Source organism: Pongo abelii, chromosome 5, assembly GCF_028885655.2.
Source record: "Pongo abelii isolate AG06213 chromosome 5, NHGRI_mPonAbe1-v2.0_pri, whole genome shotgun sequence".
Taxonomy (NCBI): Eukaryota; Metazoa; Chordata; class Mammalia; order Primates; family Hominidae; genus Pongo; species Pongo abelii.
In genome coordinates, this window is record NC_071990.2 from 161390994 (window position 1) to 161406596 (window position 15603).

Consider the following 15603-nt stretch of genomic DNA (forward strand, 5'->3'; position numbering starts at 1 on the left):
TGCATTGCCAACACAATCCTAAGCCAAAAGAACAAAGCTGGAGGCATCATGCTACCTGATTTCAAACTATACTACAAGGCTACAGTAACCAAAACAGCATGGTACTGGTACCAAAACAGAGATATAGATCAATGGAACAGAACAGAGCCCTCAGAAATACCACACATCTACAACCATCTGATCTTTGACAAACCTGACAAAAACAAGAAATGGGGAAAGGATTCCCTATTTAATAAATGGTGTTGGGAAAACTGGCTAGCCATATGTAGAAAGCTGAAACTGGATCCCTTCCTTACACCCTATACAAAAATTAATTCGAGATGGATTAAAGACTTAAATGTTAGACCTAAAATCATAAAAACCCTAGAAGAAAACCTAGGCAATACCATTCAGGACATAGGCATGGGCAAGGACTCCATGTCTAAAACACCAAAAGCAATGGCAACAAAAGCCAAAATTGACAGATGGGATCTAATTAAACTGAAGAGCTTCTGCACAGCAAAAGAAACTACCATCAGAGTGAACAGGCAACCTACAGAATGGGAGAAAATTTTTGCAATCTACTCATCTGACAAAGGGCTAATATCCAGAATCTATAAAGAACTCAAACAACCCCATCAAAAAGTAGGCGAAGGATATGAACAGACACTTCTCAAAAGAAGACATCCATGCAGCTAACAGACACATGAAAAAATGCTCATCATCACTGGCCATCAGAGAAATGCCAATCAAAACCACAATGAGATATCATCTCACACCAGTTAGAATGGCGATCATTAAAAAGTCAGGAAACAACAGGTGCTGGAGAGGATGTGGAGAAATAGGAACACTTTTACACTGTTGGTGGGACTAGTTCAACCATTGTGGAAGACAGTGTGGCAATTCCTCAAGGATCTAGAACTAGAAATACCGTTTGACCCAGCCATCCCATTACTGGGTATATACCCAAAGGATTATAAATCATGTTGCTATAAAGACACATGCACACGTATGTTTATTGCGGCACTGTTCACAATAGCAAAGACTTGGAACCAACCCAAATGTCCAAAAATGATTGACTGGATTAAGAAAATGTGGCACATATACACCATGGAATACTATGCAGCCATAAAAAAGGAAGAGTTCATGTCCTTTGTAGGGAAATGGATGAAGCTGGAAACCATCATTCTCAGCAAACTATCTCAAGGACAAAAAACCAAACACTGCATGTTGTCACTCATAGGTGGGAATTGAACAATGAGAACACTTGGACACAGGAAGGGGAACATCACACACCAGGGCCTGTCGTGGGGTGGGGAGGTGGGGAGGGATAGCATTACGAGATATACCTAATGTAAATGATGAGTTAATAGGTGCAGCACACCAACATGGCACATGTATACATATGTAACAAACCTGCATGTTGTGCACATGTACCCTAGAACTTAAAGTATAATTTAAAAATAAATAAATAAAAAATAAAATGCCAGAGTTGGCACCTTAAGATCCTCTTTCACAGCAAAGAAGCAGGACTAAAACCAGGCATCTTGACCAGTATCCCACAGGTGCTTCGGTAAAATCTCCAAGACCAGGACCCAGGTCTTCCAGTACCTAATTCAGTGTTCTTTCCATGCCCACACAAAGGCAAGCAGCAGAAGGAGGAGCAAGCATAAGGCCTTCCCACTCACCACAGCCATGCTGTCAAACCTCTCTGTGGATATGCTGTGTTAACTTCTGAGCCTTGGGGATACCCATATTTACAATATGATAAATACAGTAAGTCACATTGTTTAATATTTGGATATGGGCCCAGACACACAAATGAACAAGAACCTCACGTCCTGGGACTTCATGGAGCACATATTATAGTGGGCAGAGAGGCAAACTTGGAATCACCATGACGCTGGGCATCGAGACTACTGGGTGCAACAATGGGACACACTGAAAGGTGACTAGCATGTCATAGGAACTTGAAAGCATTGGTGCTCCTTCCTTTTCACAAACTGAGAAATCTTCATTTTTTTTAACGTGTCCCAGAAGCATCTTGACAACAGAAGCACTCTCATTACTGTAAAGCCCACAATGAATAGCAGACGGCATGACTTCATCCTAGACAGGTCATGCCAACTTCATGTCCCTTTCCAAATAGTATGCCAGTACTATACCAAATAGTATACCACTCTAGGAAGAGTGGTACCAGGAGGTAAGCTCCTATATTCCAATGACCAGAGTAAAATATCACCAGAACTTTATGTAAAATACATCTTGCAAAAGTATGGTTACTTTAGTTTTCAGAGTTAAGGCAATATTCTGTGGTTGGTTAATGTTCTAAGATGTTACAAGAACTTTAAGAGACAAGGTCTCACACTGTCACCCAGGCTGGAGTACAGTAGCACAATCATAGCTCACTACAGCCGCAAACTCCTGGGCCTGTGATCCTCCTGCCTTAGCTTCTTAGTAGCTGGGATGATAGGTGTGAGTAACCACACCCAGCTATTATGAGAAATATATAAAATACTATTTGTGATCATGTTATTTATAAGAAATATATATATTGTCTCAATCCTTGCTTGGTCTCTTGGCTCCTAAACCCCTTGAAGTGTCTTTTGTTTGCCAATGAAATGACTGGTGGCTGGGAGCCTCTAGGTAGCTTCAGGATGGGGGGCTGCTTACCAGAAAGACCAAGGCAAGATTAGAAGGTTTGGACTCCCAGCCTCAGCCCCCAACCTCCAGAAAGGGGAGAGGGGCTGAAGGTTGAGTTAATCGCCAATTGCCAATGGTAATGCTGACATAATGCAGCCTCCGTAAAACCCCAAAGGGTCGGGGTCCAGATGAGCTTCTGGGCAGCTGATGGCGTGGAGAGGGCATGAAAGCTCCATACCCCTTCCTACATGCCTTGCCCTGTGCATCTCTTCCATCTGGCTGTTCATCTGTATCCTTTGAAATATCCTTTACAGGCCAGAGGCGGTGGCTCACACCTGTAATCTCAGCACTTTGGGAGGCTGAGGTGGGTGGATGACTTGAGGTCAGGAGTTTGAGACCAGCCTGGCCAACAGAGTGACACCCCATATCTACTAAAAATACAAAAATTAGCTGGGCGTGGTGGTGCACACTTGTAATCCCAGCTACTTGGGAGGCTGAGGCACGAGAATCGCTTGAACTCAGGAGGTGGAGGTTGCAGTGAGCTGAGACTGCGCCACTGCACTCCAGCCTGGGTGACACAGTGAGACTCCATCTCTAAATAAATAAATAAATAAATAAATGAAATATCCTTTACAATAAATTAGTATTGTAACCAATATGTAATTTTAATAAAGTAATAAAATTAAAAATGGGTAAACATAAGTAGAGTGTTTCTCTGTGTTCTGGGAGCTGCTCTAGCAAATAAATCAAAACCAAGGAAGGGGTCATGGGAATCCCACTTTATAGCCAGTCAGTCAGAAGTACAGGGACTTGCGATTGGTATCTGGAGTGGGGGCAGTCTTGTGGGCTGAGCCCTCCACCTGTGGGATCTGACTCCAATTCCAGGTGGACAATGTCAGAATTGAATCATAGGACATCCAGCTGGTGTCCACCGGACAATCTGGTGTAAAAGTATTCAGTGGTATGTGACAACAGCAAAAACACTTTGGTTTTGTCGTATATCCCTAATACTATGCTTTTAGGTTATCAGATGATGTTATTACAGATATGACTGGAGATACAGGTCTTGGTCTTAAGAGTAATATTTCAACTACCCATTATTTACTATTCCTTTCCCATGGAAACTCAGTGAAAATGATAGAACATTATAGGATTTTTAATGTTTTTGACATGCAAGCATAATGCAGACCTCTTTGATGGTTGACAGATTCTTTTATTAACAGTCAAAAACTTCACACAATTGGAAAATAAATGTTTCTTCAATGAATAATCAAAAAAAAATTATCCAGGACCTTATAGGATTTTCAGTATGTACCAGGCTTGATGCACATCTTAGAAGACAGGACATTATCTTGCTGGGATCATTAGGGTATGACTGAAAACGAGAAACAGTAATTTTTAAAACATTTACCTAATAATAGCTTTCCCAAACAGTAGTTCCCCTGAAATTAAAACAGGAAATACAATTTATGTTTATACCTGGTTTTAGATATGACTCAATATACATCAATTTTAACGTTATGGTTTGGTATTACTTTTTTAAAGGCGCTCAATAGAAATTCAGATCTCACTTTAAGACCATGAATTTCAAGTTGCAATGAAGTGTACAATAAAGTTGTAATTTCTCAACATCAAAGTTTAATTATTACAAAATAGTTCAAGCAACAGATAGAATTTCAAAAACAGTATTTGCTTTGCTTCCTTGTTTTGCTCCAACACTAATCATGCTAAGGTTTTTGAAGCACAGCTATGACTAGGGCAGGCACTGCTGATTCAGTCACAAAAACCCTTCTTGGATGAACAATACTTGTTCTTTTCAGAAGAAAAGGCAATTTTACCTTTTCTATTTCTATTATGAAAAACAGAGCTAAACAATCTTTTTAAAATTTTTTTGTATTTTTAGTAGAGACAGGGTTTCACCACGTTGGCCAGGCTGGTCTTGAACTCCTTTCAAGTGGTCTGCCTGCCTTGGCCTCCCAAAGTGCTGGGATTACAGATGTGAGTCACCCGCCCAGCCCTAAACAATCTTAAAGTCTCCTTTTCCACCAGATGACTAAAATCTTTAGTTTGTAAATTCCCTTAGTCTCTTAAAATCAATCTATCCAGAAGAGAAGAAAGACAAACTTAGTGAAGGAAAGAATGCTTCCTCACTCTCTCACCAGAAAGCCAAAGCAAAAATAGAGCCCCATAGAAATTTCAACATTGAATATTTTTTAAATCTTAAAGCTTAGTAGGAATCAAAAAGCTTTATATAAGTCAGTAGATCTGCAAACCTTGTTAGTTCAATACAAACGATGATCTAGCAGACAACTTATATTCAAAAGCTCATCTTTCAAAAGGTTCCACCTTGCCCGTCTATTTAAACAGTCACGACCTTCTTTAGAGAGGCAAGCAGTAATCTTACATGACACATAAAAGCTGTTTCACTGTGATACATATATAATGAAAAGTAATCAGTCTCCAGAGTTTTTCTAATCCACAAGCATGCATACACACACACACATACACACACCGCTTTGGTACCCTTGTCTCTAATAATTTTTAAAACCTACTTTTCTAATTGAATTTTAAACGTACCTTGAATTTAAATTTTTTTTAAACTTCAGTCTTCAATATTGAAACTGCTAAGTTACCCCATTTTTCCATTAAAAAAAAAATAGAAAAATAAACGGGGAAAAAATTAAAAATAAAAAATAAACTTGGGAAAACATTACTAAATAGGTTTAAGAAAAAAGCCTATATAGGCCAGGTGCAGTGGCTCACACCTGTAATCCCAGCACTTTGGGAGGCTGAGCCAGACTGATCACTTGAGGTCAGGAGTTCGAGACCACCCTGGCCAACATGGTGAAACCCTGTCTCTGCTAAAAATACAAAAAGTAGCCAGGCGTGGTAGCATGCACCTGTAATCCCAGCTACTCAGGAGGCTGAGGTGGGACAATCACTTGAACCCGGGAAGTGGAGGTTGCAGTGAGCTGAGATCACACCACTGCACTCCAGCCTGGGCAACAGAGCAAGACTCTGTCTCCAAAAAAAAAAAAAGAAGAAGAAAAAAAACCGCCTATATAAAGAAAATATTCCAATAGGAGATAAACCTATGTACACATGTACACAGAGTTGCTCACCCCAGCATTATCTGTAATAACAATTAGAAACAAATGAAATATTCAAAAACAGTAAATTAGGCAGATGATGAAACAACATAGGAAATGCATGATGCTAAGCCAAATATACAAAAAGATCCCTGTGAGACGGAGCAGGGACCTCTCTTTGGGGTGTGCCAGGGGGATTCCCACAAGCACAGAAATAAAGGAGAATCTTGAGTTTCCTTCACCGAAAACTCCAGGCACCCAGCTTGCCCTGAGAAGGAAACCAGCAACCTGATAAGCAAGAAGGTCATAACAGTTTCAAACAACAGCCAGGGAAGTTAGAGTCACCTAGAGACATCCTTAACACGTGCCCCTGAGCTACTTTTCAGAAACTCAGACCCCACCAAATGGATTCACACAGACGTCAGATAAGGGGAAACACCAGGGACTAAACTCTGACCTCCATTCTTTGTTCTCAGTTTCTTCCTGAGGGGCCTGGCCAGACCTTAATGTTCCTTTCTGCGGACCCCAAGTTTTTAGACAAAGCTTTGCTTCCTTAACCAATCACAAATCAGGGAGTCTTTGAATACACCATAACCTGTAAGCCCACCCCCTGCCTACCCCACTTCACCTTTCAGGCCAAACCAATATATAAGCTTCATGTAGGGATTTACAATTTTGGTATACAGCCATACCACCCTGAAGGCACCCGATCTCGACTGATTTACAATTTTACCTTTAACTTCTGCTTTCCTGAAGTGTACTACTGCCTTTAAAAACTCTAGCTTGTAGGTCATCATGGAGATTGGGTCTTAAGCATGAGCTGCCCAATTCTCCTTGCTTGGCACCCTGCAAATAAACATCCTCCTTTCTCCTGCTGCAAAAACCACCTTTTTGCAGTTTTGCTCTTGAAGTTTGCCTTTGTGCAGGTGAGCAAACCCCAGTTCAGTTCACCTGCTACATTTAAACAGTATACAGCTCTATTTGCAAAAACTATACAGGAACATTTGACCATAACAAAAACCACTGGGTGACATCTACCAGAAGTAGCACTGCAGAGGATTACTCGACAAAAAGTGCAATTTTCTATAGAAAGCCGAGTGTTTCCCTTGGGAAAGTGTTAATATTTTATTGTTAAATAACTGGGGCAAAAGACTAGATTTTCTATAACTGCAATAGAATAGGACTAGAAAGGCATCCCTACAAGTCCCCAAAGTATACGGATGGAATATTTTTGATGGTTTTATAAATGACAATTATAATTTAGCTCTCTGAAGAAAATGTCCAATCAGATTCAATCACACAAAGCATTTACTATTTTCAATCACTTGCCCAATAACAAAATGTTTAGTAAGAAATTATTCAGAACATTAAGTTGTTTATGAAATATGTGACTAAGCAACATCAAGAAATGCTACAATAGAGCAGCTTACTGTATTCTGCAGTACTCTATACCACTACAAAAATAGTCATAGAGAGCTTAACATACTCAGTATAATGATCGTGGTTTACTTTTTGCAAGCCATGTATCTTTCTGTTACATTCTCCCAGTTGATTACATTCCAAATAGCTTTTAGATAATCAGGCCTGACATTTTTATACTGAAGGTAGTAAGCGTGCTCCCACACATCAATCCCCAGCAGTGGAATAAGGCCTGTTAGAAAGAAGGGGAAAAAGAACAAACCATCAGTTTCAGTCTAAAACATTACATCTTCTCAATTTCAACTTTTATTATTCTACCCACACAAAATTACCCTTTGTAACAATCTCATTCACTTGTTTCTTTATATAAGTAGGAAATCTAGGTAAGAATGAATATTCCTATAAAATATTTTTAATTTATTGTTTACAAAGAAAATGTGACAAATACTAACAATAAAATAGACTTGGGAAAATTAATAACAGTACTTTAATAGCTATTCTTAAAAATACCAACAAATTCATTCAAGAGCCAATTCCCAGCCTTCCTCATGGTGGTCTTAGGAGCAGCAGGAAGGGTGTGTTACATCTGTGGGAGCGGGCAGAGGCCCACTGAGAACCTCCTCCAAAGGGTCTGGGCACTCACAGGGGTTTACCAGGAACTAGCTCTGCTCCCCAAGGCTAATTTTAATCTTTGGGAATACAGAGCAGATGGAGGACACAGTGTTTTCAGAAATTAAGTGAGGTAAATTAAGAATTTAGTTCTATCTGTAAAACATCCATTTAAAAAAGCTTTCGGGCTGGGTGCAGTGGCTCAGGCCTGTAATCCCAGCACTTTGGGAGGCCGAGGCAGGCAGATCTCTTGAGGTCAGGAGTTCGAGACCAGCCTGGCCAACATGGTGAAACCCCATCTCTACTAAAAATATAAAAAATTAGCCTGGCAAGGTGGCAGGCGCCTGTAATCCCAGCTACTCAGGAAGCTGACACAGGAGAATTGCTTGAACCCGGGAGGCGGAGGTTGCAGTGAGCCAAGATTGCGCCACTACACTCCAGCCTGGGCAACAGAGTGAGACTCCATTACGCACACACAAAAACACTCAAAATAAATTATAGCTCTCTCTATGAAAACAATTCTTAACCAGTATGTCTTGATCAGTTGTGAGAGGGGTCACTAGTAATTTATTATTAATAATTTCAAGTAGCAAAATTTATTAATGATTTTTATAAACAAAAGGCCATGACATTCCCTTATTTTCCTTCTAACGTGTTTTCCACAGGGAGAGAAAGGAGTGTAGCTGGGACTCACAAATATCAGCCTTTCCGGTCATGTAGCTCTATAAATAACCTGACTCTACAGATCGGTGCTCACAAATTTTTTGTGGCTTTTACCAATTGTTATGCCATTTCACTGTCCCAAAAGAGCTGTTCAGATTCTGCCAAAATCCGAGTCTATCCTGGGAAGTGAGCCGCAGATCAAGAGTATTCCGATGTCAGGGTCGTAGAAGAAGGCGCGGAGAATGACTGTTGTTGATGTGAAGTTATCACTTTAAGTTCAAAGTCCCAACCCTCTGCCAGACAACTCATGGCTCTATTTCCCATACTCTTCAGTGACATTTTTTAAATCCAATTAGGCTCAACAGCAGAAAAGTATTTGGTGAGCCCAGCCTGGCACTTCCAAGCCAAATATTTTCATATACTCTACCAAAGAGCCCCAGAAAGGCAGAAGGTCTGGAAACCTGAGATCTAGTCCCAGTTTAACCTCAAATGCTCAGCAGAGGAGGTAACAGTACAAGCTCTGAAATCAGTCTCTGCTTATATTTCTTTTCCTCACTCTTGTTCTATAGCTAATTTTTTTTTTATTTTAGTACATATAATTATCTAAGCTGATACTAATTCTCTGTAGAATGAAGCAGAGTTAATAAGTAAAACATTTGGCTGGGCGTGGTGGCTCATGCCTGTAATCCCAGCACTTCAGGAGGCCGAGGCAGGCAGATACCTGAGGTCAGGAGTTCAAGACCAGCCTGGCCAACATGGTGAAACCCTGTCTGTACTAAAAACACAAAAATTAGCTGGGCATGGTGGTATGTGCCTGTAATCCCAGCTATTTGGGAGGCTGAGGCAGGAGAATCACTTGAACCCAGGAGGCGGAAGTTGCAGTGAACTGAGATCACACCACTGCACTCCAGCCTGGGCAACAGTGAGATCTGTCTCAAAAAAAAATAAATAAAAATAAAACATTTTTGTTAATGTACCTATAAAATTATGTGTACCTAATTTTATGAAATATCAGGACTTCTAAAACATTTTTACTTACACAAGACTCTGGGTGTTATCTGTTAAGATTTGCAAATTATTACATGTTCGTAAGTTAAAACACTGTTAGTTGTCCTTATTTCTAGTTGAATGCTTTACAGTAGAGCATCTCTCCCAAATGAAATCACAATTTTTAAATCTAACCTGTCGTTCCTTGCAGTGGATCCTGATTCGGACAAGCAGCAATTTGTAAGTGTCCCCGTTCCTTATTGAAACCAAGCCAACCCCAACCTGAGCCTTGGACACCAACAGATGCAGCCGTCAGCTTCTCCTTAAACTTGTCAAAGGAACCAAAGTCACGTTTGATGGCTTCCAGCAACTCCCCTATTAAAAAAAAATCCAAAAACACCCACAAATGAACAGATTTCAACAATTACAATAAAATGTTATATTACATGTATTAAAATATTTTTGTCATAGGGCCCAAGAAATTAGACAACATCAGAATGCGACACCTGGATCTAAGTTTCACAATTTTAATTCACGTTTTTGTTTTTTATAACTTCAACTTTTTTTTTTTTTTTTTCCATTTTTTACCTTTTGAGACGGAGTTTCACTCTTGTTGCCCAGGCTGGAGTGCAATGCCATGATCTCGGGTCACTGCAACCTCTGCCTCCCAGGTTCAAGCGATTCTCCTGCCTCAGCCTCCCGAGTAGCTGGGATTACAGACATGCGCCACCACGCCCAGCTAATTTTGTGTTTTTAGTAGAAACAGGGTTTCTCCATGTTGGTTAGGCTGGTCTCAAACTCCCAACCTCAAGTGATCCACCCGCCTCGGCCTCCCAAAATGCTGGGAATACAGGCGTGAACCACCGTGCCCAGTTCAAATTTTATTTTAAATTCAGAGGGTATATGCACAGGTTTGTTACATGGGTATCATATGATGCTGAGGTCTGGGGTGCAACTGATCCCATCACCCAGGTAGTGAGCTTAGTATACAACAGTTTTTCACCCCCTCCCCTTCTTTCTCCCTCCCTGCTCTGTCCCCAGTGTCTGTTATTGCCGTCTTTATATCCATAAGTACTCCATGTTTAGCTTCCACTTGGAAGAGAGACATGTGGTATTTGGTTTTCTGTTCCTGGGTTAATTCGCTTAGGATAACGGCCTCCAGCTGCGTAGTTCACATTTTTTAATGAATCGTGTTAGAGCGATTTCCCCACTCACTGTACTATTTTCGTTAGGAAAGAAATACTACTTTCTGTTAGCTTTTTCTTTTCCCTGAATAGAAAATTTTCCTTTGACTTCTATCCTCCTTCTTCTATGCCTCCATTGTTAAAATGGAGTTATTAAACAAAATAAAGTTATTGTTCTTCTCCAAGGCAGCCCAGCTCTTCCTGTCTTGATGGGCAGTTTTCTCTACGACTGAACTAAGGGTATACTTTAAGAGCTATAATCCTTTTATTCTGTAGCAATACAGAATATAATTCTAGATTAGTCACATCAACTAAATCAACTGGGTCAAAATCTCACTTCTCTTATTCTACGGGTTTAAAAGTAATCATCTTTGTAAGCACAAATGATGGAATGTGGTACAGATTTAAAAAAAATGGCAGCATACCAAAACCATTGGTTGCATATGAATATATCTGATATTCTGGTAACTGACAAAACTTCAAAAGTATTAACCAATAGTCTAGAAGACTGAACTCAGAAAAAAAATAAGTTGGCCGGGCACGGTGGCTCACACCTGTAATCTCAGTACTTTGGGAGGCCGAGACAGGTGGATCAACTGAGGTCAGGAGTTCGAAACCAGCCTGACCAACATGGAGAAACTCCTCTCTACTAAAAACACAAAAAAATTAGCCGGGCATGGTGGCGGGCACCTATAATCCCAGTTACTCGGGAGGCTGAGGCAGAGAATCGCTTGAACCCAGGATAGGCGGAGGCTGCAGTGAGCCAAAATCAAGCCACTTCACTGTAGCCTGGGTGAAAGAGCTAAACTCCATTTCCAAAATAATAATAAATAAAAACAAAAATAAAGAAAAAGTTGCCCAGTTTCCCATGCTTACTCTCCTCATTCATCATTACCTTAAAATGAAATTGCTTATTTCAAGTGCATAAAATAGGCTGCCTTCCATAACACTGATTAAAAATGAACAATAAAACCACAGAAACTTAGGGTGCATATCTGGAGCCCAGAAACAAGAGACAAGAACTACATTTACGCCTCATGCCTTCCCTGGGTGAGGAAGATAATTAAAGTTATCTGGGCCTCCACAAGCTACACAGGAAGTCAAGGAAACAGTGATAGCGAACAAGACCATCTAGCCCTGTACTCTCCTCATTCCCTGAACACTTTTAAAAAATACCCAGAAAACCTAATTTCCTGGAACAACTGACTTTTTATCAGTTAGGAAGAGTGAAAAATAGCAAATGACACTATAATTTAATTCTCAAAACAATACCATTGTTATCCTTGTATCACATAGATGAAAAAAGGTACAGACGGTTAACTATCTAATCCAGGCCCCAGAAACTAGTAAACAGAAAGTTCATCCTTTCTAGGCTGGGCGCGGTGGCTCACATCCATACCACAGCACTTTGGGAGGCCGAGGAGTTCGAGACCAGCCCTGCCAACATGGTGAAACCCTGTCTCTACTAAAAATATAAAAATTAGCCAGGAGTGATGCCACATGCCTGCAATCCCAGCTACTTGGGTGGCTGAGACATGAGAATTGCATGAACCTGAAAGGCGGAGGTTGCAGTGAGCCAAGATCGCACCACTGCACTCCAGCCTGGGCGACTGTAAGACTCCGTCTCAAAAAAAAAAAAAAAAGAAAGTTCATAAAACAAAGTTTCTCAGTCTTTCCCTAATATGAAGTACCATCCAGAAACCAGAAGGTGGAGTTGATGTGATATTCTATGTGTGCGTGAACATAAAATCTTACAACATAACCCCATGAATGCATTCTCCATTTCTACTTGGGTCCTTTTGAAAGTTACAACTTTTATCATACTCGTTGTTATGAAAAATATGCCACTATGATACCTCTGGTAAGAATAAGGTAACTTAGGCCAGGCATGGTGGCTCATGCCTGTAATCCCAGCACTTTGGGAGTCCAAGGCGGGCAGATCACGAGGTCAGGAGTTCAAGACCAGCCTGGCCAACATGGTGAAACCTCATCTCTACTAAAAATGCAAAAATTAGCCGGGCATGGTAGCGGGCACCTGTAATCCCAGCTACTCGGGAGGCTGAGGCAGGAGAACCACTTGAACCCAGGAAGCGGAGGTTGCAGTGAGCCAAGACTGCGCCACTGTACTCCAGCCTGGGTAACAAGAGCAAAACTCCATCTCAAAAAAAAAAACAACAAAAAAAAACCCAAAAAACAAGTATAAGGTAACTTAAGTAAATCAACAATCGATTCCTACTGTGCACAAAATGTAGATAAGGGTGCACCAATATATACCAACCTTTGGGTTCTCCACCACCGTTAGGGCTGAGGTTTGTCCAGAAAATGCTATGATTGATATGACCACCACCATTGAACTTCAGGGCAGGCTGAAGAGCTATCTGGGCTGTAACATCTCCTGAAAAGTTAAAATGCAAACACATTTTTTTTATAACTCCTACTTTTTCTTTTTTTTTTTTTTTTTTTTTTTTTTTTTTTTTTATTATTATTATTATTATTATTATACTTTAGGTTTTATGGTACATGTGCGCAATGTGCAGGTAAGTTACATATGTATACATGTGCCATGCTGGTGCGCTGCACCCACCAACCTGTCATCTAGCATTAGGTATATCTCCCAATGCTATCCCTCCCCCCTCCCCCCACCCCACAACAGTCCCCAGAGTGTGATGTTCCCCTTCCTGTGTCCATGTGTTCTCATTGTTCAATTCCCACCTATGAGTGAGAATATGCGGTGTTTGGTTTTTTGTTCTTGCGATAGTTTACTGAGAATGATGATTTCCAATTTCATCCATGTCCCTACAAAGGACGTGAACTCATCATTTTTTATGGCTGCATAGTATTCCATGGTGTATATGTGCCACATTTTCTTAATCCAGTCTATCATTGTTGGACATTTGGGTTGGTTCCAAGTCTTTGCTATTGTGAATAATGCGGCAATAAACATACGTGTGCATGTGTCTTTATAGCAGCATGATTTATAGTCCTTTGGGTATATACCCAGTAATGGAATGGCTGGGTCGAATGGAATTTCTAGTTCTAGATCCCTGAGGAATCGCCACACTGACTTCCACAAGGGTTGAACTAGTTTACAGTCCCACCAACAGTGTAAAAGTGTTCCTATTTCTCCACATCCTCTCCAGCACCTGTTGTTTCCTGACTTTTTAATGATTGCCATTCTAACTGGTGTGAGATGGTATCTCATTGTGGTTTTGATTTGCATTTCTCTGATGGCCAGTGACGGTGAGCATTTTTTCATGTGTTTTTTGGCTGCATAAATGTCTTCTTTTGAGAAGTGTCTGTTCATGTCCTTCGCCCACTTTTTGATGGGGTTGTTTGTTTTTTTCTTGTAAATTTGTTGGAGTTCATTGTAGATTCTGGATATTAGCCCTTTGTCAGATGAGTAGGTTGCGAAAATTTTCTCCCATTTTGTAGGTTGCCTGTTCACTCTGATGGTAGTTTCTTTTGCTGTGCAGAAGCTCTTGAGTTTAATTAGATCCCATTTGTCAATTTTGGCTTTTGTTGCCATTGCTTTTGGTGTATAACTCCTACTTTTTCAACCACTGTATACATTATATTTTTTTCTTTGTAAGCTATTAGATAATGGGACCAGCTTATCTATAACATCCCTGTTTGTCCTAAAATTCAGCACCCCCCCACCCCAAAATTATTTGTCCCAGACATGCTGAACAACTGATGAAGGACCTAGCAGAGGTGGAAAAGCTAGAAAATTCACTCCTGGCTGCTAGGCTCAGGGTTCTCTTAGAAGAGATTTCAGGAAATGAAATACCAAAGAGGACAATCAAATAAAATAATAGAATGCTAAAATGTATGGCTCAACATACAGACTGTACAGAAAACCTTCAACTCTCATTTTCAAGACAGACAACGATTCATTGGGAAATATCTCCAAGTCACATTAACAAGAAACTCAACATACTCAAAATTGAGCTACTGATGTTCAACCCCAAACTTACTCCTCCTATTGTCTTCCCCATTTCAGTAAATGCCAGCTCTGTCCCTCAGGACATCCTTGGGAACCTGATGTCATTTTTGACTCCTCTCCCTTCACCTCACATCCAATCCACCAGCATATCCATTAGCAAAGCCAGCTCTACCTTTAAAATACATCCAGTCTACATAAAAGCACACAGAGAAAAATAAAAGAAAAAAATAAAACACAAGCAGAACCTAATCCCTTCTCCCTAACTCTACTGCCACCTCATTGGGACAGAGGACCAGTATCTCTCACTGCACTGGTGCCACTATCCCCTCAGTTTTGGGGGGTGGGGGTGGGCCTTGCTCCCTCCAAAGGCTCCCCTTCTCACTGGAGTGAACCCTAGGTGTTTACACTCAGCTACTCTCACTACCAAGAGGCGCTGCACTTGACCCCGTCATTGAGCACGTGCTCACCCAGCTGCAGCCACACTGGCCTTTTTGCACTCACATGACCAACTTGGATGTTCCCCTCAAGGCTAGCTGAGCACTGCTGCCTCTGCTGAACACTCTTCCCCAAGACAGTCTCATGCTGCATTCCTGTTCCTCCTTCAAGTCTCCACTGAAACATCAACCCCATCAGTGAAGCCTTCTCTAGCCACCATACATGAATTAGCAATTCCCTGCCACCCCTCCCAGACCCTTTACTCCTTCTCAATAGGCCCTGTAACTCCTGGCATACTGCATGGGTACCTTGCCAAACAAGTAGGCAAAATAAAATATTCTTTTCTATGCCTTCAAGAAGCTACAGATTAAATGAACTATTAGTATTAGAAAAAAATGGAAATCCTCTTGTTTAATAAATATTTTGTGCATATTATCCACAAGATACCAAGAGAAGCAAAGTAAAGGACACAGACCCACTGAGAGCTTTGCTCTCAAGGAGCTTACATTTTGGAAAAAGTTCTCAACTGCTGAACGTTCTGAAAGTGTACATTAAGAACATATGTCTGGGCCGGGTGCGGTGGCTCACGCCTGTAATCCCAGCACTTTGGGAGGCCGAGGCGGGCAGCTCTCTTCAGGTCAGGATTTCAAGA

The 15603-nt window shown here is 40.9% G+C and overlaps 1 protein-coding gene across 3 annotated transcripts in view; it reads right to left on the bottom strand.

The window, feature by feature from the left end:
* Positions 1-3762: 3762 nt before the first annotated feature.
* Positions 3763-15603, bottom strand: part of SOD2 (superoxide dismutase 2) — a 47627-nt gene continuing 35786 nt past the window's right edge. For 2 of the 3 annotated variants that reach the window (XM_024247942.3, XM_024247943.2), the window contains exons 3-6: positions 12852-12968; positions 9585-9764; positions 7198-7362; positions 3815-3997 (exon numbers count right to left, since the gene is read on the bottom strand). In XM_024247942.3, coding sequence (XP_024103710.1) covers positions 7217-7362; positions 9585-9764; positions 12852-12968 — 443 coding nt within the window. In that variant the 3' untranslated portion in view covers positions 3815-3997; positions 7198-7216. 3 annotated transcript variants of the gene reach the window in all.